At 35.1% G+C, this 26,982-nt stretch overlaps 10 protein-coding genes across 10 annotated transcripts, besides 2 other annotated features; 9 read left to right on the top strand and 1 right to left on the bottom strand.

Moving 5' to 3' along the window:
• Nucleotides 1–685: 685 nt before the first annotated feature.
• TVAGG3_0498800 (glycine-rich protein family) lies at nt 686–1,528 on the top strand (the record flags this gene model as incomplete). The annotated part of the gene is made up of 1 exon (XM_051236500.1): nt 686–1,528. The coding sequence occupies one exon, from the start codon at nt 686–688 to the stop codon at nt 1,526–1,528; it is 843 nt and encodes a 280-aa protein (XP_051094324.1).
• Nucleotides 1,529–2,964: 1,436 nt separating this feature from the next.
• Nucleotides 2,965–3,807, top strand: TVAGG3_0498790 (glycine-rich protein family; the record flags this gene model as incomplete). Its single annotated transcript, XM_051236499.1, has 1 exon — nt 2,965–3,807. The coding sequence occupies one exon, from the start codon at nt 2,965–2,967 to the stop codon at nt 3,805–3,807; it is 843 nt and encodes a 280-aa protein (XP_051094323.1).
• Nucleotides 3,808–5,243: 1,436 nt separating this feature from the next.
• Nucleotides 5,244–6,086, top strand: TVAGG3_0498780 (glycine-rich protein family; the record flags this gene model as incomplete). Its single annotated transcript, XM_051236498.1, has 1 exon — nt 5,244–6,086. One exon carries the CDS (start codon nt 5,244–5,246, stop codon nt 6,084–6,086), a length of 843 nt encoding a protein of 280 aa, XP_051094322.1.
• Nucleotides 6,087–7,522: 1,436 nt separating this feature from the next.
• Nucleotides 7,523–8,365, top strand: TVAGG3_0498770 (glycine-rich protein family; the record flags this gene model as incomplete). The annotated part of the gene is made up of 1 exon (XM_051236497.1): nt 7,523–8,365. The coding sequence occupies one exon, from the start codon at nt 7,523–7,525 to the stop codon at nt 8,363–8,365; it is 843 nt and encodes a 280-aa protein (XP_051094321.1).
• Nucleotides 8,366–9,801: 1,436 nt separating this feature from the next.
• Nucleotides 9,802–10,644, top strand: TVAGG3_0498760 (glycine-rich protein family; the record flags this gene model as incomplete). Its single annotated transcript, XM_051236496.1, has 1 exon — nt 9,802–10,644. One exon carries the CDS (start codon nt 9,802–9,804, stop codon nt 10,642–10,644), a length of 843 nt encoding a protein of 280 aa, XP_051094320.1.
• Nucleotides 10,645–12,080: 1,436 nt separating this feature from the next.
• Nucleotides 12,081–12,923, top strand: TVAGG3_0498750 (glycine-rich protein family; the record flags this gene model as incomplete). The annotated part of the gene is made up of 1 exon (XM_001289650.2): nt 12,081–12,923. One exon carries the CDS (start codon nt 12,081–12,083, stop codon nt 12,921–12,923), a length of 843 nt encoding a protein of 280 aa, XP_001289651.2.
• A 1,436-nt stretch (nt 12,924–14,359) lies between these two features.
• On the top strand, nt 14,360–15,202 carry TVAGG3_0498740 (glycine-rich protein family; the record flags this gene model as incomplete). Its single annotated transcript, XM_051236495.1, has 1 exon — nt 14,360–15,202. One exon carries the CDS (start codon nt 14,360–14,362, stop codon nt 15,200–15,202), a length of 843 nt encoding a protein of 280 aa, XP_051094319.1.
• Nucleotides 15,203–16,637: 1,435 nt separating this feature from the next.
• Nucleotides 16,638–17,480, top strand: TVAGG3_0498730 (glycine-rich protein family; the record flags this gene model as incomplete). The annotated part of the gene is made up of 1 exon (XM_001300203.2): nt 16,638–17,480. One exon carries the CDS (start codon nt 16,638–16,640, stop codon nt 17,478–17,480), a length of 843 nt encoding a protein of 280 aa, XP_001300204.2.
• Nucleotides 17,481–18,144: 664 nt separating this feature from the next.
• Nucleotides 18,145–18,855, top strand: TVAGG3_0498720 (glycine-rich protein family; the record flags this gene model as incomplete). Its single annotated transcript, XM_051236494.1, has 1 exon — nt 18,145–18,855. The coding sequence occupies one exon, from the start codon at nt 18,145–18,147 to the stop codon at nt 18,853–18,855; it is 711 nt and encodes a 236-aa protein (XP_051094318.1).
• A 798-nt stretch (nt 18,856–19,653) lies between these two features.
• Nucleotides 19,654–21,249: a mobile genetic element.
• A 1,110-nt stretch (nt 21,250–22,359) lies between these two features.
• TVAGG3_0498700 (DDE endonuclease family) lies at nt 22,360–23,418 on the bottom strand (the record flags this gene model as incomplete). The annotated part of the gene is made up of 1 exon (XM_001300202.1): nt 22,360–23,418. One exon carries the CDS (start codon nt 23,416–23,418, stop codon nt 22,360–22,362), a length of 1,059 nt encoding a protein of 352 aa, XP_001300203.1.
• Nucleotides 23,419–24,070: 652 nt separating this feature from the next.
• Nucleotides 24,071–24,902: a mobile genetic element.
• Nucleotides 24,903–26,982: the final 2,080 nt, after the last annotated feature.

Here is a 26,982-nt window from a genome sequence, read left to right as displayed (position 1 = left end):
GGAAATCCAAATAGATTAGGAAACTATCGTGAAAATGACGGAAATGGCGGTGGCGGATATTTTGGAGATGGAAACTCCGAATTACCCAATTACTACGGCGGTTGAGGGGGAGCTCCTTCATTAGCGGTTATAAAGGTTGTATCGCTATTTTGAGTTCCTCGACAAAAAGTGACATAAAATTTTCTAATTCAATCGATCCATCAATTCATTACAGCGGTTATAAATTCACCGATGGATTGATGATTGATGGCAAAACATCTATGCCAAGTCCACATGGCGGCACCGAAACTGGCCATGAAGGAAATGGCTACATACGAATTACTCAATTTGAAACAAATTTTGTGAGTTGTTCTCAAAAGTATTCTATGAATATCTTTAGTTATTTATATCTTCAACACTTTCGATAAATTCGAAAAATGAAATACTGTCTGTAGTTTTACTGATGATAACATGATTCATGGATATTATATCAGAACTTTGTTATTGATGTCCTTTCAATAATTCTGTTGAGATGATACAATAAGGTTAATTTTATTGAGCACTTTTCGTCTTAGCTTTTGATAAAAAAGGTTTTCTAAATTGATTCTAAGTTAAAACGAAAAATTTAACTGCTCTGTATGATTATCGAGGAATTAATGCAACGCATTCGGAGCCTTATGAAATTCTTCTCCAATCCGGAAAATATTTGTTTGAATTATGGGGTGCTTCAGGCATAGGAACTGGATCGAACGGTGCATACGTCAAAGGGTATATTAAATTTGATAAATCTATAAAATTATATCTTCATGTCGGATCTAAATATTATTCTGGTGCAACTCTTCCGTCTTATGGTGGCGGAGGTCCAGGCCAATTTTCTGGCGGCGGATCATCTGATATACGCCTTGAACCAGGCGATTTTGGAGATTTCAACGGTTTGAAAAGTCGAATAATCGTTGCTGCTGGTGCAGGGTCTCAGGATGGTACACTCATTGGAAATGCATTTTATGAGGATGCTGGTGGTGCTGGAGGCGGGCTACTTGGATTTAACAGCACATATGAGCATGGTCTTGGCGCCACTCAGATATCAGGAGGACCCGGAAAAGGTCTTGCCGGCACTTTTGGATTTGGAGCTGGAAATCCAAATAGAATAGAATCCTCAGGAGATAATGATGGGAATGCTGGCGGTGGTGGTGGGTATTTCGGAGGTGGAAACTCCGAAATACCTCAACATTGTGGCGGTGGAGGGGGAAGCTCCTTCATTAGCGGTTATAAAGATTGTATTGCCATTCTGAATTCTTCAACGAAAAGTGACATTAAATTTTCTAATTCATTTGATCCATCAATTCACTACAGCGGTTATAAGTTCACAGACGCAGTAATGATTGATGGTAAAACATCTATGCCAAGTCCACATGGTGGCACTGAGGTTGGCCATTCAGGGAATGGCTACATACGAATTACCCAATTTGAAACAAATTATGTGAGTTGTTCTCAAAAGTATTCTATGAATATCTTTAGTTATTTTATACTTCTTATCATTGAATCATAAACAACACTTTCAATAAATTTGACATTTGAATATTTGTATGTGAACTTATAGATGATTATTTAAGCTTTGAATTAGATGCATAAAATATATTGATTGATAAACAGAATAAATGATTTAGAACTATTATTGATGCCCTTTCAATATTCTTGTTCAGATTTATATAGTTTACGTTATCTTATATTGGCAAGTACTCTCAATATTTCCAGAGAGCAATTAAGTTAATTTCATTTGTCACTTTTCATAATTGATTCTGACAAGAAAGTAGTTTTAAATATAGATAGGTTCAAACGAAAAATTTAACTTTTCTATATGATTATCGAGGTATTAATGCAACACATTCAGAGCCTTATGAAATTTTCTTTCGGCCAGGAAAATATTTGTTTGAATTATGGGACGTATCTGGTGGTGGAACTGCAGCTAACGGAGCTTACGTGAGAGGATATATTAAATTTGAGAAACCTATAAATTTATATCTTCATGTCGGATCTCAATATTATACTGGTGCAAAACTTCCATCTTATGGCGGCGGAGGTCCAGGCCAATTTTCTGGTGGCGGATCATCCGTCATCCGTCTTGAACCAGGCGATTTTGGAGATTTCAACGGTTTGAAAAGTCGAATAATCGTTGCTGCTGGTGCAGGTGTTGGTGATGGGCTGTTTGGATTCAACAGCTCATCTGAGCATTGTCTTGGCGCTAATCAGACATCGTGAGGACCTGGAAAGGTCTTGCTGGCACTTTTGGTTTTGGAGCTGGAAATCCAAATAGATTAGGAAACTATCGTGAAAATGACGGAAATGGCGGTGGCGGATATTTTGGAGATGGAAACTCCGAATTACCCAATTACTACGGCGGTTGAGGGGGAGCTCCTTCATTAGCGGTTATAAAGGTTGTATCGCTATTTTGAGTTCCTCGACAAAAAGTGACATAAAATTTTCTAATTCAATCGATCCATCAATTCATTACAGCGGTTATAAATTCACCGATGGATTGATGATTGATGGCAAAACATCTATGCCAAGTCCACATGGCGGCACCGAAACTGGCCATGAAGGAAATGGCTACATACGAATTACTCAATTTGAAACAAATTTTGTGAGTTGTTCTCAAAAGTATTCTATGAATATCTTTAGTTATTTATATCTTCAACACTTTCGATAAATTCGAAAAATGAAATACTGTCTGTAGTTTTACTGATGATAACATGATTCATGGATATTATATCAGAACTTTGTTATTGATGTCCTTTCAATAATTCTGTTGAGATGATACAATAAGGTTAATTTTATTGAGCACTTTTCGTCTTAGCTTTTGATAAAAAAGGTTTTCTAAATTGATTCTAAGTTAAAACGAAAAATTTAACTGCTCTGTATGATTATCGAGGAATTAATGCAACGCATTCGGAGCCTTATGAAATTCTTCTCCAATCCGGAAAATATTTGTTTGAATTATGGGGTGCTTCAGGCATAGGAACTGGATCGAACGGTGCATACGTCAAAGGGTATATTAAATTTGATAAATCTATAAAATTATATCTTCATGTCGGATCTAAATATTATTCTGGTGCAACTCTTCCGTCTTATGGTGGCGGAGGTCCAGGCCAATTTTCTGGCGGCGGATCATCTGATATACGCCTTGAACCAGGCGATTTTGGAGATTTCAACGGTTTGAAAAGTCGAATAATCGTTGCTGCTGGTGCAGGGTCTCAGGATGGTACACTCATTGGAAATGCATTTTATGAGGATGCTGGTGGTGCTGGAGGCGGGCTACTTGGATTTAACAGCACATATGAGCATGGTCTTGGCGCCACTCAGATATCAGGAGGACCCGGAAAAGGTCTTGCCGGCACTTTTGGATTTGGAGCTGGAAATCCAAATAGAATAGAATCCTCAGGAGATAATGATGGGAATGCTGGCGGTGGTGGTGGGTATTTCGGAGGTGGAAACTCCGAAATACCTCAACATTGTGGCGGTGGAGGGGGAAGCTCCTTCATTAGCGGTTATAAAGATTGTATTGCCATTCTGAATTCTTCAACGAAAAGTGACATTAAATTTTCTAATTCATTTGATCCATCAATTCACTACAGCGGTTATAAGTTCACAGACGCAGTAATGATTGATGGTAAAACATCTATGCCAAGTCCACATGGTGGCACTGAGGTTGGCCATTCAGGGAATGGCTACATACGAATTACCCAATTTGAAACAAATTATGTGAGTTGTTCTCAAAAGTATTCTATGAATATCTTTAGTTATTTTATACTTCTTATCATTGAATCATAAACAACACTTTCAATAAATTTGACATTTGAATATTTGTATGTGAACTTATAGATGATTATTTAAGCTTTGAATTAGATGCATAAAATATATTGATTGATAAACAGAATAAATGATTTAGAACTATTATTGATGCCCTTTCAATATTCTTGTTCAGATTTATATAGTTTACGTTATCTTATATTGGCAAGTACTCTCAATATTTCCAGAGAGCAATTAAGTTAATTTCATTTGTCACTTTTCATAATTGATTCTGACAAGAAAGTAGTTTTAAATATAGATAGGTTCAAACGAAAAATTTAACTTTTCTATATGATTATCGAGGTATTAATGCAACACATTCAGAGCCTTATGAAATTTTCTTTCGGCCAGGAAAATATTTGTTTGAATTATGGGACGTATCTGGTGGTGGAACTGCAGCTAACGGAGCTTACGTGAGAGGATATATTAAATTTGAGAAACCTATAAATTTATATCTTCATGTCGGATCTCAATATTATACTGGTGCAAAACTTCCATCTTATGGCGGCGGAGGTCCAGGCCAATTTTCTGGTGGCGGATCATCCGTCATCCGTCTTGAACCAGGCGATTTTGGAGATTTCAACGGTTTGAAAAGTCGAATAATCGTTGCTGCTGGTGCAGGTGTTGGTGATGGGCTGTTTGGATTCAACAGCTCATCTGAGCATTGTCTTGGCGCTAATCAGACATCGTGAGGACCTGGAAAGGTCTTGCTGGCACTTTTGGTTTTGGAGCTGGAAATCCAAATAGATTAGGAAACTATCGTGAAAATGACGGAAATGGCGGTGGCGGATATTTTGGAGATGGAAACTCCGAATTACCCAATTACTACGGCGGTTGAGGGGGAGCTCCTTCATTAGCGGTTATAAAGGTTGTATCGCTATTTTGAGTTCCTCGACAAAAAGTGACATAAAATTTTCTAATTCAATCGATCCATCAATTCATTACAGCGGTTATAAATTCACCGATGGATTGATGATTGATGGCAAAACATCTATGCCAAGTCCACATGGCGGCACCGAAACTGGCCATGAAGGAAATGGCTACATACGAATTACTCAATTTGAAACAAATTTTGTGAGTTGTTCTCAAAAGTATTCTATGAATATCTTTAGTTATTTATATCTTCAACACTTTCGATAAATTCGAAAAATGAAATACTGTCTGTAGTTTTACTGATGATAACATGATTCATGGATATTATATCAGAACTTTGTTATTGATGTCCTTTCAATAATTCTGTTGAGATGATACAATAAGGTTAATTTTATTGAGCACTTTTCGTCTTAGCTTTTGATAAAAAAGGTTTTCTAAATTGATTCTAAGTTAAAACGAAAAATTTAACTGCTCTGTATGATTATCGAGGAATTAATGCAACGCATTCGGAGCCTTATGAAATTCTTCTCCAATCCGGAAAATATTTGTTTGAATTATGGGGTGCTTCAGGCATAGGAACTGGATCGAACGGTGCATACGTCAAAGGGTATATTAAATTTGATAAATCTATAAAATTATATCTTCATGTCGGATCTAAATATTATTCTGGTGCAACTCTTCCGTCTTATGGTGGCGGAGGTCCAGGCCAATTTTCTGGCGGCGGATCATCTGATATACGCCTTGAACCAGGCGATTTTGGAGATTTCAACGGTTTGAAAAGTCGAATAATCGTTGCTGCTGGTGCAGGGTCTCAGGATGGTACACTCATTGGAAATGCATTTTATGAGGATGCTGGTGGTGCTGGAGGCGGGCTACTTGGATTTAACAGCACATATGAGCATGGTCTTGGCGCCACTCAGATATCAGGAGGACCCGGAAAAGGTCTTGCCGGCACTTTTGGATTTGGAGCTGGAAATCCAAATAGAATAGAATCCTCAGGAGATAATGATGGGAATGCTGGCGGTGGTGGTGGGTATTTCGGAGGTGGAAACTCCGAAATACCTCAACATTGTGGCGGTGGAGGGGGAAGCTCCTTCATTAGCGGTTATAAAGATTGTATTGCCATTCTGAATTCTTCAACGAAAAGTGACATTAAATTTTCTAATTCATTTGATCCATCAATTCACTACAGCGGTTATAAGTTCACAGACGCAGTAATGATTGATGGTAAAACATCTATGCCAAGTCCACATGGTGGCACTGAGGTTGGCCATTCAGGGAATGGCTACATACGAATTACCCAATTTGAAACAAATTATGTGAGTTGTTCTCAAAAGTATTCTATGAATATCTTTAGTTATTTTATACTTCTTATCATTGAATCATAAACAACACTTTCAATAAATTTGACATTTGAATATTTGTATGTGAACTTATAGATGATTATTTAAGCTTTGAATTAGATGCATAAAATATATTGATTGATAAACAGAATAAATGATTTAGAACTATTATTGATGCCCTTTCAATATTCTTGTTCAGATTTATATAGTTTACGTTATCTTATATTGGCAAGTACTCTCAATATTTCCAGAGAGCAATTAAGTTAATTTCATTTGTCACTTTTCATAATTGATTCTGACAAGAAAGTAGTTTTAAATATAGATAGGTTCAAACGAAAAATTTAACTTTTCTATATGATTATCGAGGTATTAATGCAACACATTCAGAGCCTTATGAAATTTTCTTTCGGCCAGGAAAATATTTGTTTGAATTATGGGACGTATCTGGTGGTGGAACTGCAGCTAACGGAGCTTACGTGAGAGGATATATTAAATTTGAGAAACCTATAAATTTATATCTTCATGTCGGATCTCAATATTATACTGGTGCAAAACTTCCATCTTATGGCGGCGGAGGTCCAGGCCAATTTTCTGGTGGCGGATCATCCGTCATCCGTCTTGAACCAGGCGATTTTGGAGATTTCAACGGTTTGAAAAGTCGAATAATCGTTGCTGCTGGTGCAGGTGTTGGTGATGGGCTGTTTGGATTCAACAGCTCATCTGAGCATTGTCTTGGCGCTAATCAGACATCGTGAGGACCTGGAAAGGTCTTGCTGGCACTTTTGGTTTTGGAGCTGGAAATCCAAATAGATTAGGAAACTATCGTGAAAATGACGGAAATGGCGGTGGCGGATATTTTGGAGATGGAAACTCCGAATTACCCAATTACTACGGCGGTTGAGGGGGAGCTCCTTCATTAGCGGTTATAAAGGTTGTATCGCTATTTTGAGTTCCTCGACAAAAAGTGACATAAAATTTTCTAATTCAATCGATCCATCAATTCATTACAGCGGTTATAAATTCACCGATGGATTGATGATTGATGGCAAAACATCTATGCCAAGTCCACATGGCGGCACCGAAACTGGCCATGAAGGAAATGGCTACATACGAATTACTCAATTTGAAACAAATTTTGTGAGTTGTTCTCAAAAGTATTCTATGAATATCTTTAGTTATTTATATCTTCAACACTTTCGATAAATTCGAAAAATGAAATACTGTCTGTAGTTTTACTGATGATAACATGATTCATGGATATTATATCAGAACTTTGTTATTGATGTCCTTTCAATAATTCTGTTGAGATGATACAATAAGGTTAATTTTATTGAGCACTTTTCGTCTTAGCTTTTGATAAAAAAGGTTTTCTAAATTGATTCTAAGTTAAAACGAAAAATTTAACTGCTCTGTATGATTATCGAGGAATTAATGCAACGCATTCGGAGCCTTATGAAATTCTTCTCCAATCCGGAAAATATTTGTTTGAATTATGGGGTGCTTCAGGCATAGGAACTGGATCGAACGGTGCATACGTCAAAGGGTATATTAAATTTGATAAATCTATAAAATTATATCTTCATGTCGGATCTAAATATTATTCTGGTGCAACTCTTCCGTCTTATGGTGGCGGAGGTCCAGGCCAATTTTCTGGCGGCGGATCATCTGATATACGCCTTGAACCAGGCGATTTTGGAGATTTCAACGGTTTGAAAAGTCGAATAATCGTTGCTGCTGGTGCAGGGTCTCAGGATGGTACACTCATTGGAAATGCATTTTATGAGGATGCTGGTGGTGCTGGAGGCGGGCTACTTGGATTTAACAGCACATATGAGCATGGTCTTGGCGCCACTCAGATATCAGGAGGACCCGGAAAAGGTCTTGCCGGCACTTTTGGATTTGGAGCTGGAAATCCAAATAGAATAGAATCCTCAGGAGATAATGATGGGAATGCTGGCGGTGGTGGTGGGTATTTCGGAGGTGGAAACTCCGAAATACCTCAACATTGTGGCGGTGGAGGGGGAAGCTCCTTCATTAGCGGTTATAAAGATTGTATTGCCATTCTGAATTCTTCAACGAAAAGTGACATTAAATTTTCTAATTCATTTGATCCATCAATTCACTACAGCGGTTATAAGTTCACAGACGCAGTAATGATTGATGGTAAAACATCTATGCCAAGTCCACATGGTGGCACTGAGGTTGGCCATTCAGGGAATGGCTACATACGAATTACCCAATTTGAAACAAATTATGTGAGTTGTTCTCAAAAGTATTCTATGAATATCTTTAGTTATTTTATACTTCTTATCATTGAATCATAAACAACACTTTCAATAAATTTGACATTTGAATATTTGTATGTGAACTTATAGATGATTATTTAAGCTTTGAATTAGATGCATAAAATATATTGATTGATAAACAGAATAAATGATTTAGAACTATTATTGATGCCCTTTCAATATTCTTGTTCAGATTTATATAGTTTACGTTATCTTATATTGGCAAGTACTCTCAATATTTCCAGAGAGCAATTAAGTTAATTTCATTTGTCACTTTTCATAATTGATTCTGACAAGAAAGTAGTTTTAAATATAGATAGGTTCAAACGAAAAATTTAACTTTTCTATATGATTATCGAGGTATTAATGCAACACATTCAGAGCCTTATGAAATTTTCTTTCGGCCAGGAAAATATTTGTTTGAATTATGGGACGTATCTGGTGGTGGAACTGCAGCTAACGGAGCTTACGTGAGAGGATATATTAAATTTGAGAAACCTATAAATTTATATCTTCATGTCGGATCTCAATATTATACTGGTGCAAAACTTCCATCTTATGGCGGCGGAGGTCCAGGCCAATTTTCTGGTGGCGGATCATCCGTCATCCGTCTTGAACCAGGCGATTTTGGAGATTTCAACGGTTTGAAAAGTCGAATAATCGTTGCTGCTGGTGCAGGTGTTGGTGATGGGCTGTTTGGATTCAACAGCTCATCTGAGCATTGTCTTGGCGCTAATCAGACATCGTGAGGACCTGGAAAGGTCTTGCTGGCACTTTTGGTTTTGGAGCTGGAAATCCAAATAGATTAGGAAACTATCGTGAAAATGACGGAAATGGCGGTGGCGGATATTTTGGAGATGGAAACTCCGAATTACCCAATTACTACGGCGGTTGAGGGGGAGCTCCTTCATTAGCGGTTATAAAGGTTGTATCGCTATTTTGAGTTCCTCGACAAAAAGTGACATAAAATTTTCTAATTCAATCGATCCATCAATTCATTACAGCGGTTATAAATTCACCGATGGATTGATGATTGATGGCAAAACATCTATGCCAAGTCCACATGGCGGCACCGAAACTGGCCATGAAGGAAATGGCTACATACGAATTACTCAATTTGAAACAAATTTTGTGAGTTGTTCTCAAAAGTATTCTATGAATATCTTTAGTTATTTATATCTTCAACACTTTCGATAAATTCGAAAAATGAAATACTGTCTGTAGTTTTACTGATGATAACATGATTCATGGATATTATATCAGAACTTTGTTATTGATGTCCTTTCAATAATTCTGTTGAGATGATACAATAAGGTTAATTTTATTGAGCACTTTTCGTCTTAGCTTTTGATAAAAAAGGTTTTCTAAATTGATTCTAAGTTAAAACGAAAAATTTAACTGCTCTGTATGATTATCGAGGAATTAATGCAACGCATTCGGAGCCTTATGAAATTCTTCTCCAATCCGGAAAATATTTGTTTGAATTATGGGGTGCTTCAGGCATAGGAACTGGATCGAACGGTGCATACGTCAAAGGGTATATTAAATTTGATAAATCTATAAAATTATATCTTCATGTCGGATCTAAATATTATTCTGGTGCAACTCTTCCGTCTTATGGTGGCGGAGGTCCAGGCCAATTTTCTGGCGGCGGATCATCTGATATACGCCTTGAACCAGGCGATTTTGGAGATTTCAACGGTTTGAAAAGTCGAATAATCGTTGCTGCTGGTGCAGGGTCTCAGGATGGTACACTCATTGGAAATGCATTTTATGAGGATGCTGGTGGTGCTGGAGGCGGGCTACTTGGATTTAACAGCACATATGAGCATGGTCTTGGCGCCACTCAGATATCAGGAGGACCCGGAAAAGGTCTTGCCGGCACTTTTGGATTTGGAGCTGGAAATCCAAATAGAATAGAATCCTCAGGAGATAATGATGGGAATGCTGGCGGTGGTGGTGGGTATTTCGGAGGTGGAAACTCCGAAATACCTCAACATTGTGGCGGTGGAGGGGGAAGCTCCTTCATTAGCGGTTATAAAGATTGTATTGCCATTCTGAATTCTTCAACGAAAAGTGACATTAAATTTTCTAATTCATTTGATCCATCAATTCACTACAGCGGTTATAAGTTCACAGACGCAGTAATGATTGATGGTAAAACATCTATGCCAAGTCCACATGGTGGCACTGAGGTTGGCCATTCAGGGAATGGCTACATACGAATTACCCAATTTGAAACAAATTATGTGAGTTGTTCTCAAAAGTATTCTATGAATATCTTTAGTTATTTTATACTTCTTATCATTGAATCATAAACAACACTTTCAATAAATTTGACATTTGAATATTTGTATGTGAACTTATAGATGATTATTTAAGCTTTGAATTAGATGCATAAAATATATTGATTGATAAACAGAATAAATGATTTAGAACTATTATTGATGCCCTTTCAATATTCTTGTTCAGATTTATATAGTTTACGTTATCTTATATTGGCAAGTACTCTCAATATTTCCAGAGAGCAATTAAGTTAATTTCATTTGTCACTTTTCATAATTGATTCTGACAAGAAAGTAGTTTTAAATATAGATAGGTTCAAACGAAAAATTTAACTTTTCTATATGATTATCGAGGTATTAATGCAACACATTCAGAGCCTTATGAAATTTTCTTTCGGCCAGGAAAATATTTGTTTGAATTATGGGACGTATCTGGTGGTGGAACTGCAGCTAACGGAGCTTACGTGAGAGGATATATTAAATTTGAGAAACCTATAAATTTATATCTTCATGTCGGATCTCAATATTATACTGGTGCAAAACTTCCATCTTATGGCGGCGGAGGTCCAGGCCAATTTTCTGGTGGCGGATCATCCGTCATCCGTCTTGAACCAGGCGATTTTGGAGATTTCAACGGTTTGAAAAGTCGAATAATCGTTGCTGCTGGTGCAGGTGTTGGTGATGGGCTGTTTGGATTCAACAGCTCATCTGAGCATTGTCTTGGCGCTAATCAGACATCGTGAGGACCTGGAAAGGTCTTGCTGGCACTTTTGGTTTTGGAGCTGGAAATCCAAATAGATTAGGAAACTATCGTGAAAATGACGGAAATGGCGGTGGCGGATATTTTGGAGATGGAAACTCCGAATTACCCAATTACTACGGCGGTTGAGGGGGAGCTCCTTCATTAGCGGTTATAAAGGTTGTATCGCTATTTTGAGTTCCTCGACAAAAAGTGACATAAAATTTTCTAATTCAATCGATCCATCAATTCATTACAGCGGTTATAAATTCACCGATGGATTGATGATTGATGGCAAAACATCTATGCCAAGTCCACATGGCGGCACCGAAACTGGCCATGAAGGAAATGGCTACATACGAATTACTCAATTTGAAACAAATTTTGTGAGTTGTTCTCAAAAGTATTCTATGAATATCTTTAGTTATTTATATCTTCAACACTTTCGATAAATTCGAAAAATGAAATACTGTCTGTAGTTTTACTGATGATAACATGATTCATGGATATTATATCAGAACTTTGTTATTGATGTCCTTTCAATAATTCTGTTGAGATGATACAATAAGGTTAATTTTATTGAGCACTTTTCGTCTTAGCTTTTGATAAAAAAGGTTTTCTAAATTGATTCTAAGTTAAAACGAAAAATTTAACTGCTCTGTATGATTATCGAGGAATTAATGCAACGCATTCGGAGCCTTATGAAATTCTTCTCCAATCCGGAAAATATTTGTTTGAATTATGGGGTGCTTCAGGCATAGGAACTGGATCGAACGGTGCATACGTCAAAGGGTATATTAAATTTGATAAATCTATAAAATTATATCTTCATGTCGGATCTAAATATTATTCTGGTGCAACTCTTCCGTCTTATGGTGGCGGAGGTCCAGGCCAATTTTCTGGCGGCGGATCATCTGATATACGCCTTGAACCAGGCGATTTTGGAGATTTCAACGGTTTGAAAAGTCGAATAATCGTTGCTGCTGGTGCAGGGTCTCAGGATGGTACACTCATTGGAAATGCATTTTATGAGGATGCTGGTGGTGCTGGAGGCGGGCTACTTGGATTTAACAGCACATATGAGCATGGTCTTGGCGCCACTCAGATATCAGGAGGACCCGGAAAAGGTCTTGCCGGCACTTTTGGATTTGGAGCTGGAAATCCAAATAGAATAGAATCCTCAGGAGATAATGATGGGAATGCTGGCGGTGGTGGTGGGTATTTCGGAGGTGGAAACTCCGAAATACCTCAACATTGTGGCGGTGGAGGGGGAAGCTCCTTCATTAGCGGTTATAAAGATTGTATTGCCATTCTGAATTCTTCAACGAAAAGTGACATTAAATTTTCTAATTCATTTGATCCATCAATTCACTACAGCGGTTATAAGTTCACAGACGCAGTAATGATTGATGGTAAAACATCTATGCCAAGTCCACATGGTGGCACTGAGGTTGGCCATTCAGGGAATGGCTACATACGAATTACCCAATTTGAAACAAATTATGTGAGTTGTTCTCAAAAGTATTCTATGAATATCTTTAGTTATTTTATACTTCTTATCATTGAATCATAAACAACACTTTCAATAAATTTGACATTTGAATATTTGTATGTGAACTTATAGATGATTATTTAAGCTTTGAATTAGATGCATAAAATATATTGATTGATAAACAGAATAAATGATTTAGAACTATTATTGATGCCCTTTCAATATTCTTGTTCAGATTTATATAGTTTACGTTATCTTATATTGGCAAGTACTCTCAATATTTCCAGAGAGCAATTAAGTTAATTTCATTTGTCACTTTTCATAATTGATTCTGACAAGAAAGTAGTTTTAAATATAGATAGGTTCAAACGAAAAATTTAACTTTTCTATATGATTATCGAGGTATTAATGCAACACATTCAGAGCCTTATGAAATTTTCTTTCGGCCAGGAAAATATTTGTTTGAATTATGGGACGTATCTGGTGGTGGAACTGCAGCTAACGGAGCTTACGTGAGAGGATATATTAAATTTGAGAAACCTATAAATTTATATCTTCATGTCGGATCTCAATATTATACTGGTGCAAAACTTCCATCTTATGGCGGCGGAGGTCCAGGCCAATTTTCTGGTGGCGGATCATCCGTCATCCGTCTTGAACCAGGCGATTTTGGAGATTTCAACGGTTTGAAAAGTCGAATAATCGTTGCTGCTGGTGCAGGTGTTGGTGATGGGCTGTTTGGATTCAACAGCTCATCTGAGCATTGTCTTGGCGCTAATCAGACATCGTGAGGACCTGGAAAGGTCTTGCTGGCACTTTTGGTTTTGGAGCTGGAAATCCAAATAGATTAGGAAACTATCGTGAAAATGACGGAAATGGCGGTGGCGGATATTTTGGAGATGGAAACTCCGAATTACCCAATTACTACGGCGGTTGAGGGGGAGCTCCTTCATTAGCGGTTATAAAGGTTGTATCGCTATTTTGAGTTCCTCGACAAAAAGTGACATAAAATTTTCTAATTCAATCGATCCATCAATTCATTACAGCGGTTATAAATTCACCGATGGATTGATGATTGATGGCAAAACATCTATGCCAAGTCCACATGGCGGCACCGAAACTGGCCATGAAGGAAATGGCTACATACGAATTACTCAATTTGAAACAAATTTTGTGAGTTGTTCTCAAAAGTATTCTATGAATATCTTTAGTTATTTATATCTTCAACACTTTCGATAAATTCGAAAAATGAAATACTGTCTGTAGTTTTACTGATGATAACATGATTCATGGATATTATATCAGAACTTTGTTATTGATGTCCTTTCAATAATTCTGTTGAGATGATACAATAAGGTTAATTTTATTGAGCACTTTTCGTCTTAGCTTTTGATAAAAAAGGTTTTCTAAATTGATTCTAAGTTAAAACGAAAAATTTAACTGCTCTGTATGATTATCGAGGAATTAATGCAACGCATTCGGAGCCTTATGAAATTCTTCTCCAATCCGGAAAATATTTGTTTGAATTATGGGGTGCTTCAGGCATAGGAACTGGATCGAACGGTGCATACGTCAAAGGGTATATTAAATTTGATAAATCTATAAAATTATATCTTCATGTCGGATCTAAATATTATTCTGGTGCAACTCTTCCGTCTTATGGTGGCGGAGGTCCAGGCCAATTTTCTGGCGGCGGATCATCTGATATACGCCTTGAACCAGGCGATTTTGGAGATTTCAACGGTTTGAAAAGTCGAATAATCGTTGCTGCTGGTGCAGGGTCTCAGGATGGTACACTCATTGGAAATGCATTTTATGAGGATGCTGGTGGTGCTGGAGGCGGGCTACTTGGATTTAACAGCACATATGAGCATGGTCTTGGCGCCACTCAGATATCAGGAGGACCCGGAAAAGGTCTTGCCGGCACTTTTGGATTTGGAGCTGGAAATCCAAATAGAATAGAATCCTCAGGAGATAATGATGGGAATGCTGGCGGTGGTGGTGGGTATTTCGGAGGTGGAAACTCCGAAATACCTCAACATTGTGGCGGTGGAGGGGGAAGCTCCTTCATTAGCGGTTATAAAGATTGTATTGCCATTCTGAATTCTTCAACGAAAAGTGACATTAAATTTTCTAATTCATTTGATCCATCAATTCACTACAGCGGTTATAAGTTCACAGACGCAGTAATGATTGATGGTAAAACATCTATGCCAAGTCCACATGGTGGCACTGAGGTTGGCCATTCAGGGAATGGCTACATACGAATTACCCAATTTGAAACAAATTATGTGAGTTGTTCTCAAAAGTATTCTATGAATATCTTTAGTTATTTTATACTTCTTATCATTGAATCATAAACAACACTTTCAATAAATTTGACATTTGAATATTTGTATGTGAACTTATAGATGATTATTTAAGCTTTGAATTAGATGCATAAAATATATTGATTGATAAACAGAATAAATGATTTAGAACTATTATTGATGCCCTTTCAATATTCTTGTTCAGATTTATATAGTTTACGTTATCTTATATTGGCAAGTACTCTCAATATTTCCAGAGAGCAATTAAGTTAATTTCATTTGTCACTTTTCATAATTGATTCTGACAAGAAAGTAGTTTTAAATATAGATAGGTTCAAACGAAAAATTTAACTTTTCTATATGATTATCGAGGTATTAATGCAACCCATTCAGAGCCTTATGAAAATTTTCTTTCGGCCAGGAAAATATTTGTTTGAATTATGGACGTATCTGGTGGTGGAACTGCAGCTAACGGAGCTTACGTGAGAGGATATATTAAATTTGAGAACCTATAAATTTATATCTTCATGTCGGATCTCAATATTATACTGGTGCAAAACTTCCATCTTATGGCGGCGGAGGTCCAGGCCAATTTTCTGGTGGCGGATCATCCGTCATCCGTCTTGAACCAGGCGATTTTGGAGATTTCAACGGTTTGAAAAGTCGAATAATCGTTGCTGCTGGTGCAGGTGTTGGTGATGGGCTGTTTGGATTCAACAGCTCATCTGAGCATTGTCTTGGCGCTAATCAGACATCGTGAGGACCTGGAAAGGTCTTGCTGGCACTTTTGGTTTTGGAGCTGGAAATCCAAATAGATTAGGAAACTATCGTGAAAATGACGGAAATGGCGGTGGCGGATATTTTGGAGATGGAAACTCCGAATTACCCAATTACTACGGCGGTTGAGGGGGAGCTCCTTCATTAGCGGTTATAAAGGTTGTATCGCTATTTTGAGTTCCTCGACAAAAAGTGACATAAAATTTTCTAATTCAATCGATCCATCAATTCATTACAGCGGTTATAAATTCACCGATGGATTGATGATTGATGGCAAAACATCTATGCCAAGTCCACATGGCGGCACCGAAACTGGCCATGAAGGAAATGGCTACATACGAATTACTCAATTTGAAACAAATTTTGTGAGTTGTTCTCAAAAGTATTCTATGAATATCTTTAGTTATTTATATCTTCAACACTTTCGATAAATTCGAAAAATGAAATACTGTCTGTAGTTTTACTGATGATAACATGATTCATGGATATTATATCAGAACTTTGTTATTGATGTCCTTTCAATAATTCTGTTGAGATGATACAATAAGGTTAATTTTATTGAGCACTTTTCGTCTTAGCTTTTGATAAAAAAGGTTTTCTAAATTGATTCTAAGTTAAAACGAAAAATTTAACTGCTCTGTATGATTATCGAGGAATTAATGCAACGCATTCGGAGCCTTATGAAATTCTTCTCCAATCCGGAAAATATTTGTTTGAATTATGGGGTGCTTCAGGCATAGGAACTGGATCGAACGGTGCATACGTCAAAGGGTATATTAAATTTGATAAATCTATAAAATTATATCTTCATGTCGGATCTAAATATTATTCTGGTGCAACTCTTCCGTCTTATGGTGGCGGAGGTCCAGGCCAATTTTCTGGCGGCGGATCATCTGATATACGCCTTGAACCAGGCGATTTTGGAGATTTCAACGGTTTGAAAAGTCGAATAATCGTTGCTGCTGGTGCAGGGTCTCAGGATGGTACACTCATTGGAAATGCATTTTATGAGGATGCTGGTGGTGCTGGAGGCGGGCTACTTGGATTTAACAGCACATATGAGCATGGTCTTGGCGCCACTCAGATATCAGGAGGACCCGGAAAAGGTCTTGCCGGCACTTTTGGATTTGGAGCTGGAAATCCAAATAGAATAGAATCCTCAGGAGATAATGATGGGAATGCTGGCGGTGGTGGTGGGTATTTCGGAGGTGGAAACTCCGAAATACCTCAACATTGTGGCGGTGGAGGGGGAAGCTCCTTCATTAGCGGTTATAAAGATTGTATTGCCATTCTGAATTCTTCAACGAAAAGTGACATTAAATTTTCTAATTCATTTGATCCATCAATTCACTACAGCGGTTATAAGTTCACAGACGCAGTAATGATTGATGGTAAAACATCTATGCCAAGTCCACATGGTGGCACTGAGGTTGGCCATTCAGGGAATGGCTACATACGAATCACACAATTTGAAACAAATTATGTGAGTTGTTCTCAATCATATGCGATAAAGTTCTTTAACTACTTTATATTTCTTATCATTGAATCATAAACTGCAATGTCAATTATTTTGATGATTGAATATTTTGATGCTCTATTACTGATAACTTTTTTATTTTTGGATATTAGATGCCTGATGTTATCAGTAATAGAATTGAAATTTTAATTTTTATTTTACAAGATTGACTCTATAATGATAATTTCACATAAAAATTGATTTATTACTTACATATTAAAATTGAATTAATACTCATACCATATATGTTTGCGCGATGAAATATATAATCGTTTATTATTATCGGTTTCAGGAATATCTAAAGATAAACGATTTCATCGAAGAAATTCTGTTATTGATACATTTTCAATAATATAGTTCATAATTATTGAGATGATGAGACCGAATACTACTAATTTTTTCAATAAGGTTAATTTTATTTGACACTTTTTATATGTATTTTTAACAAATAAGTAATTCTAATAGTATATAAGTTCAAACGAAAAACTTAACTGCTCTATATGATTATCGAGGAATTAATGCAACACATTCAGAACCTTATGAAATTCTCCTCCAACCTGGAAAATATTTGTTTGAATTATGGGGTGCATCAGGCGAAATATCTGGAGCCAACGGCGCATACGTCAAAGGCTATATCAAATTTGATAAATCTATAAAGTTATATCTTCATGTCGGATCTCAATTTTATCATAACGCAATATTGCCATCCTATGGAGGTGGAGGTCCTGGCCAGATTTCTGGTGACGGATCGTCTGATATTCGCCTCGAACCAGGCGATTATGGAGACTTCAACGGCTTGAAAAGCCGAATAATCGTTGCTGCCGGTGCAGGATCTTCTGATGGTGTCCTCATAGATGGCACATATTATTACGATCTTGGTGGTGCTGGAGGCGGATTGTTTGGATTTAACAGCACATATGAGCACGGAATTGGTGCCAACCAGACATCAGGAGGACCTGGAAAAGGTCATGCTGGCACTTTTGGATTTGGAGCTGGAGATCCAAATAGAAGAGAATCCTTAGGTGATAATGATGGGAATGGCGGTGGCGGCGGTGGATATTTTGGCGGTGGAAACTCTGATATACCGCATTATGCCGGTGGTGGAGGGGGAAGCTCCTTCATTAGCGGTTATAAAGATTGTATCGCTATTTTGAGTTCCTCGACAAAAAGTGACATAAAATTTTCTAATTCAATCGATCCATCAATTCATTACAGCGGTTATAAATTCACCGATGGATTGATGATTGATGGCAAAACATCTATGCCAAGTCCACATGGCGGCACCGAAACTGGCCATGAAGGAAATGGCTACATACGAATTACTCAATTCGAAACATATTTGGGGAGTTGTTCTCAACAATTTTCCATGCGAATTTTTAGCTATTCTATAGTTATTATTGTAGAATCATAAACATTATAGTCAATTATTTTAAAATTTTATAATGCCTGATTTATGTGTAAAAAGTGAGTCTTAGTTCAAATTCAATTCTCGCTTAAAACATGATTTATTGGTTATGCATTAAAATTGAATTAACACTCATCCCATATATGATTATGCCAAGAAATCTAATTGTTTATTAAAATCGGTTTCAGGAATTTCTTAAGATAAACGATTTCATTGCAGAAATTCATTAAAATTTGCACAAAAAAATTGATGGGTATGTTAAGGTTTTTCCTACAAGTGCAAATAATTCAACCTGTGCATTATTTTTGCATTTAAAAATCAATCCGTGTAAAGTATTCAATAATGAATGGATTTTTCTTTTATATTTTTTGCATATGCAAATGTTGCTACTCTTTATTAGTGGATTTGACTTTTAATAATGGTCAAATCCAAAATTTTTCAAATACACAAAAAATGTGCAAATTCAATTTTAAATAATCGTTTTTGCACATTTTTGCACCCTATGTAAAACCCGAATTTAATTTAAAGTGATTCATATAGAAATGTATGATATTTATGATTTGTATGTACTACAAAAGGACATATACTAGCATAAATTCATTATATTTTTTGAAAAAAAAAAACTTCTATATTTAAGATCTGAATTGTTGACTTTTTTCCTCATCTGAGATACTTGTACAGGTGTTATATCCCAAATGAAGAATAAAGTCTTAAAAGACTACTTGAGATGATCTTTGGAGACTTTCTTTTTCAATCAGATACTGATTGAAGACTTTTTTCCTCATCTGAGGTACTTATACTGTGTATAGATCCGTATTTTTCCCAAGTGAGCGGGGTATCTCCAATCCCAGCCCTATCGTCCTCCCAGTGTCAGTTTTCAATATAAAATCCAAATTTTTTTTGAAAATAAAAATTTCGAGAAATTTTTCTGATTTTTTTTTCTTTGATTTCAATAATTCAAAATAAATTTGGGAGTAAAAAGACACTATTTAATGAAATTCATATGAGTGAATGTGGATAAATACTCTCAAAACATACAATTTATCTATTTTTTCTTTATATTATCAACTAATTAGTGATAATTTTTTTTGAATCAGATTTTTTTTCATTAAAAACATAATATATAACACAACAATGATGCACACATACGTATCTACACATCAAAATATAAAGCTTGTTTTGGTCTGGGCATCCCAACCCAAAATTCTTAAAAAATTGAATAAAATTGAATACTTGGGGCTGGGATACCCATCCCAAAACCGAATTGAATTTTTTGAATTAAAGAATATATTTATGTATTTATAATATACATGTGATGTCTATAAAAAATACTAAATTCTAAAAAAAATTCAATTTATTCAAAACGTATACTAAGTGATCACTTCATTAGTAGGATCAGCAATCCTACTAAATGGTGAGAACGTCACTAACTAAAAAGGAGTCCTTGGAGCTCTTGATCTCTTGTCAGTAGAGTTCATAATGAGGCATGGCATCTACTGATTAGAGATCAGAGCAATCCTACCTTACCTTCAGGAGCTACAAAGCTCCTAATCGTTACGAGAGGGAGCCTTGGAGCTCCTGAAGCTCATCAGCAGAGGCTATTTACCATTTGGGCCTCTTCTGATGAAAGATGCGAAACACGTCTACGAACCAGGAGCTTCAAAGCTTCTAATCCTTACTAAAGGAGCTTTGGAGCTCCTGAGTCTCCATCAACAGAGTCCCAGATGGTAAATGTCCTTTGCTGATGAAAGATGCGAAACACATCTACGAACCAGGAGCTCCAAAGCTCCTAATCCTTACGAAAGGGAGCTTTGGAGCTCCTGAAACTCCTTTTACTATAAAATAGGACAGTTTTCTTCTGAGGTTCTCATCAAATCTAAGACTTCAGAAGAAAGCTGTCCTATCAATGTATACTTACACTCTCATGGACTACAAGTGTACAATTTTAAGGCAGAGATTATCCGAGGCCTCTCATCAAATGAGGGACCTCGGATAATCTCTACCTTAAGTAGTCAAATAACTTTTCTCACTATTTAGGAACAAAAGAACAAGAGTTGGAGTACTTTAAGGCAAGATTCTTCCGAAATCTCTCATCGAATGAGAGACTTCGGAAGGACCTTGCCAAATCCTTGAACGCCAATATCCTTGGAACTGAGCTAGAACCAGGGAGAAGTAGCATACTATAGAGCACGATGGTAATCTCGGAAATGCTTATATCGCCCCAAGCACAATATTTAAGAAGTCTAACTCATATATACAAGAAGTCAGGCTGAATAGATATTGTGCATATGGTTTGCAGAACTCTCATGATATTTAAAATTCATGTTATCCCAAAAAGGTGACACTTTGGGTGTATCGTCCATCCCAGGGATGCAAAAATCACATCACCTTGGATCTATATACTGTGTGTTATTCTGCCAGATACTGAAAAAGGAATGAATTTGAGCAAAAAGTGGCATTTATATATTCCATTAAATATTCTCTTGGTATTCATTTTTTCACACATGTTATATTTTAAATGTCTTACTAGGCTCAGAAAAACAATTCAATATTAATGGGACTATCGTCTAGGTGTGAAAGAAAATTTTCAGAATATATTGAAAAACGATTATTGATTCACTGAAATATGTAATCATCTTTAAATTCGTGTATATTAATGCAATATATTATGAGATGTTTATTCTTAAATAATAACAACATTACTAAATGTTTTTTCAATATAAAATTATGCTAATGGAAAAAGAATTATTAAACAATTGTAGCATCATGCTCAACTAGGAATTGGACAATTTCTTTTGAATTCATTTTGATTACAATACTAAGTGTGCATTCATTAATATCGAAAGAATATCATAAAATAATAATAAACATGAGAAGAGAGTGAATTTTATAAAATAATGATAAATATGAAAAGAAATAGAATCCAATAAATCAATGATAAATATGAAAAGAAAGAAAATGTCATAAAACAATGACAAATATGAAAAGAGAGAGAATCCAATAAATCAATGAAAAATATGAAAAGAAACAGAATCCAATAAATCAATGTTAAATATCAAAAGAAACAAAATCCAATAAATCAATGTTAAATATCAAAGGAAAGAGAATATCATAAAACAATGAAAAATATGAAAAGAAAGAGATTATCATAAAACAATGATAAATATGAAAAGAAGGAGAATGTAATAAAACAATGATAAATATAGAAAGAAAGAGAATTTTATCAAATAATGATAAATATGAAAAGAAAGAGAATGTAATAAAACAATGATAAATATGAAAAGAAAGAGAATGTAATAGAACAATGATAAATATGAAAAGAAAGAGAATTTCATAAAACAGTGATAAATATGAAAAGAAAGAGAATAAAGAAAGTCTTTTCAGGGGGGTTATACCGTGATATTAGCCTTGTACCGAAAAAAGTGACGGGCAATGCCGTAAAATAATATTTTATTAAAAAATTTTTGGTGGAGAATTGGAAAATTTTTGTTGGAAAATTGGAAAATTTTCCTAATCATTTGGACTATAACCTGGCATATTAGGGAGTTTTGTCAACAACTCAGTGCTGGGATCAAGATAGTTTGTAATCCAAAAGTAGAAACGTTCCTTGGTGTCTTGTTCTGGCTTCCTGCAAAATCTGTGATTTGCAGGATTCTTCTTAATATTGTCAGAAATTGCGCAAATCATTTCCATCGTCGTCAATTCTTCACCATTGATGTTAAAACGATTTCGATTACGGTAATTTCTTTTCTCTTGCAATTCGTTTTCTGCAGGAGTCAATTCACGAACATACTTATTATGTTTGAGAGCTTCTACAGAACAAGGGCAAAGACCGCAGGCGGCAGCAGCATTTTGAACCGTTCTTAATGATACTGATTCTTGCCATGCGCTAATAAATGAGTAGATAATGGCGTAGCGCATCATTGCAGCATTGCTGTTGAACTCTTGCTTCGGTGCCTTAATGTAATCTCTCAGATAATCCGTGAATTTGGACTTTAATCTTTTGGCAATGCCAACATCAAATACTTGTAAAATGTGTGTTGTATGTGCGGGAAGAACAATTAATTTGATGTTGGCACTTGCCAAAAGGAACAATGCCAGAGGATTCTTGCGGCTGGAGTGTCCATCACACACAATGAGAGCAGGCTTGTCACGTATATCTTCTGGCATTCTCTGGCGTTCAAAGTTAAGCCACTCGATGAAGAAAATGCAATACAATAAGAATACACTTCTGTTCACCCAGCCTTTTGGCGTAGAAGTAAACCAACAATGTCTTTTGCGCTGGAATACTTTCAGTTCTCTAGGTAGTTCTGCAATACATGGGAGAACAAAGAGAGGTGGAACAGATTTGCCTGTCATTGAGCATCCGCATAAAGCTGTAATGTGCGGAAAGTTTGGAATTCCTTTGGCGATCATATGCTCTATCTCCTCAGGTAATGCAACTTTCTTCTTCTTAAATTTGTTTATGAATGTTTCATCGATACTAAAAATCAACTCCTCTGGAGTACTTTCGATTGTTTCACGATGTTTATCGTAGAATTCTTCGATAATTCTTGGTTCACACGCCATGTATCTTGATTCTTCAATCTCTTGGCATGCCTTAAGCTTGCAATGCAATTGCTGTAAAATATGGTTAACATAAGGTCTCGATACATCATCACCACCAAGAGTATTGATAACTTCTTCTGCAAGAGTAGGACAATTAATCTCAAGAAGGAATCTGTAACCATAATCTCTTCTGAGCTCTTTCAACTTGAACGCCTCGTCAATAATGTCAGCTGCTTCTAGAGCTTCACCTTTGTAAGCAGAATCTTCGATAATTTCTTTTAAAGTGAGCTGATCACGCTCGCATAGGTATGGATCTGCACCGCCATGATTCCCTTTTTCCCAGTATAGACCTAATGCAGCTCTTTTAAGTGCAGTAGCAATGAGATTGGATGTTAAAGTTCCGAGATCTGGGTATTCTTCCTCCCATGCAAGCTTAGTTTGACTATATGTCAGAGTGTGGTAGAATTTACGAAAAAGTGACAGTAGAAAAAGTGACACTTAACCTTAAATTTCCAAACACTATTTTTTGATTATATTTTGTTATTTATATATTTATATATATATGTATATTTATATATGTATATATTTATATATGTATATATTTATATATGTATATATTTATATATGTATATATTTATATATGTATATATTTATATATGTATATATTTATATAGAGAAAGGGACAGACTAGCCCATTGTCACTTTTTAATTTAGCAAATGAACGCTTATGGAGTGGAGTTTTTGGGTAAATCTGATTTGCTTATAAATGAAATAAAATCAAAAGAAACCATATTGGCATTATATTATGCAAAAATAAATGATCTTACTTAGTACTTTTAAAGTTAATTTCAGAAAAAATTTGACACAATGGTATCCGGCACATACAAGTGGTGTACAACCAAAATATAAGTTGGTTTAAACATATATTGCTATATCTCATGATCTTACTTAGTACTTTTAAAGTTAATTTCAGAAAAAATTTGACACAATGGTATCCGGCACATACAAGTGGTGTACAACCAAATCTTCGACTCGATGAACTTGTCATCGAGTTATATTCCAGTGTTGTTCCTTCATTCCTGATTAAGTTGCAAATTAAAGGTCTGGATTCAGAGAGAAGTGTTAAAGTTATCAAAAAAGTCACAAGAGATTTCGAAGAAATGACACAATTTAAAAAAGTCGAATGCATCAGTATGCTTGAAGCTGTTCAGAAAGGTCTGAAAAATGATACACTTGATCCCAACATTGTTTACTCAACATTATAAATATTATTGCAAAGAAAACATTTGATTTAATAAACATTTAATTTATTATAATTAATTTTATTACAGTATAGTAAAAACTGCTATAAATAAATTATTATATTTTATTAAAATGTGACTTTTAATAGTAAGTGAATAAAATAAATCAGGAATTGGGAAAGAAATAAGGTTAATTAAAAATAATGAAAATTACAAGTTTAAGGTTAATGAAAAAGTGACAATGGGCGAGTTTGTCCCCCACTCTATTTATATATGTATATATTTATATATGTATATATTTATATATGTATATATTTATATATGTAATATTTATATATGTATATATTATATATGTATATATTTATATATGTATATATTTATATATGTATATATTTATATATGTATATATTTATATATGTATATATTATATATGTATATATTTATATATGTATATATTTATATATGTATATATTTATATATGTATATATTTATATATGTATATATTTATATATGTATATATTATATATATGTATATATATTATATATGTATATATTTATATATGTATATATTTATATATGTATATATTTATATATGTATATATTTATATATGTATATATTTATTAGAAACTGCTTCATGCTGCATTGAGTATTGTTGAATAATTTGAAGTAGTGGTTTTTGAAATCAGCACCCCTATGAGAGCGCTGGCGACCGAAACACCACTAGTAAGATTGTGTATTAGAAACTGCTTCATGCTGTGTTGAGTAAGCTTCGATGTCTTTGTAGGATAGCTTTCTGAGAGCGAAACAAGATAGTGTTGAAAAAAAATTTTGAAAATCTGAGAGACTGTGCAAGAGCCAACGACCAAAACGCTACCAGTAAGATACAGCAGTAGTAGCTGCTTCATGCTGCATTGAGTATTGTTGAATAATTTGAAGTAGTGGTTTTTGAAATCAGCACCCCTATGAGAGCGCTGGCGACCGAAACACCACTAGTAAGATTGTGTATTAGAAACTGCTTCATGCTGTGTTGAGTAAGCTTCGATATCTTTATCAGACCACCTTTAAATTAACCACTCACATTCTCACTGTGGTCCATCTAAAATTTGTAAGCTTTATGACATAAAATTATATTATATGCAGGATCCCACCTATTACTTAATCTTTTTGGAATAAATGTTTTATAATATTTATCGATTGATTGTAATTTTTTGTATAAAAAAAGTTTTTTATTTATATTAAAAATATATTTTGTTAATGATATTATCTTATAATTTGTAAATAAATCTAGTAATAAAATAACTTTAATAGTTGGTGTCACTTTTTCGAAAATTCTGGTTTTTTCCAGTAGCAATGAGATTGGATGTTAAAGTTCCGAGATCTGGGTATTCTTCCTCCCATGCAAGCTTAGTTTGACTATATGTCATACCTTCGGCGCGACAATTGATGATAAACTTTTGTTGTCTACCAAGAAATTCGACTGTGAGAAATTCCATTTTTAATTTTAAACGAGCACCTGAGCCACGTTTTATCTGACTTCACCAGCCAAAAAGCCCCTGTACTAAGTGTCATGTTTTTGTTTATTTTAAAGTTTCTGCCATGTAATGGTTTACATTACAAATTTTTTGAATACTTTACATCACCATAAAATGGCAGTACAAGGTTAGTTTATCGGTACAAGGCTCTTGAAATGACTTTATAGAAAGAAAGAGAATGTTATATAGCAATGATAAATATCAAAAGAAAAAGAAATTTATAAAACAACGATAAATATCAAAAGAAAGAGAATTAGTTTCATGTTAACATCTGCCCCATGCTCAACTAGGAATTGAACAATTTCAATTGAATTCGCTTTGATTGCAATACTAAGTGGGCATTCATTAATATCGAAAGAATCCAATAAAACAATGATAAACATGAAAGGGAAGAGAATGTTATAAAACATTGATAAAAATGAAAAGAAATAGAATGTAACAAAACTATGAAAAATATGAAAAGATAGAGAATGTCGTAAAACAATGATAAACATGAAAAGGAACAGAATCCAATAAATCAATGACAAATATGAATAGAAAGAGAATCCAATAAAACAATGATTAATATCAAAAGAAAGAGAACATGATAAATCAATGATAAATATGAAAAGAAGAAGAACCCAATAAATCAGTGACAAACATGCAAATAAAAAGAATCCAATAAAACAATGATAAATATCGAAAGAAAGCGAATATTATAAAACTATGAAAAATATGAAAAGAAAGAGAATTTCATAAATCAATGAAAAATATGAAAAGAAACAGAATCCAATAAAACAACGATTAATATCAAAAGAAAGAGAATATCATA

This window comes from Trichomonas vaginalis, chromosome II, assembly GCF_026262505.1.
Source record: "Trichomonas vaginalis G3 chromosome II, whole genome shotgun sequence".
In the NCBI taxonomy this organism is placed as follows: domain Eukaryota; phylum Parabasalia; order Trichomonadida; family Trichomonadidae; genus Trichomonas; species Trichomonas vaginalis.
This window is presented reverse-complemented; position numbering and strand designations above follow the sequence as displayed.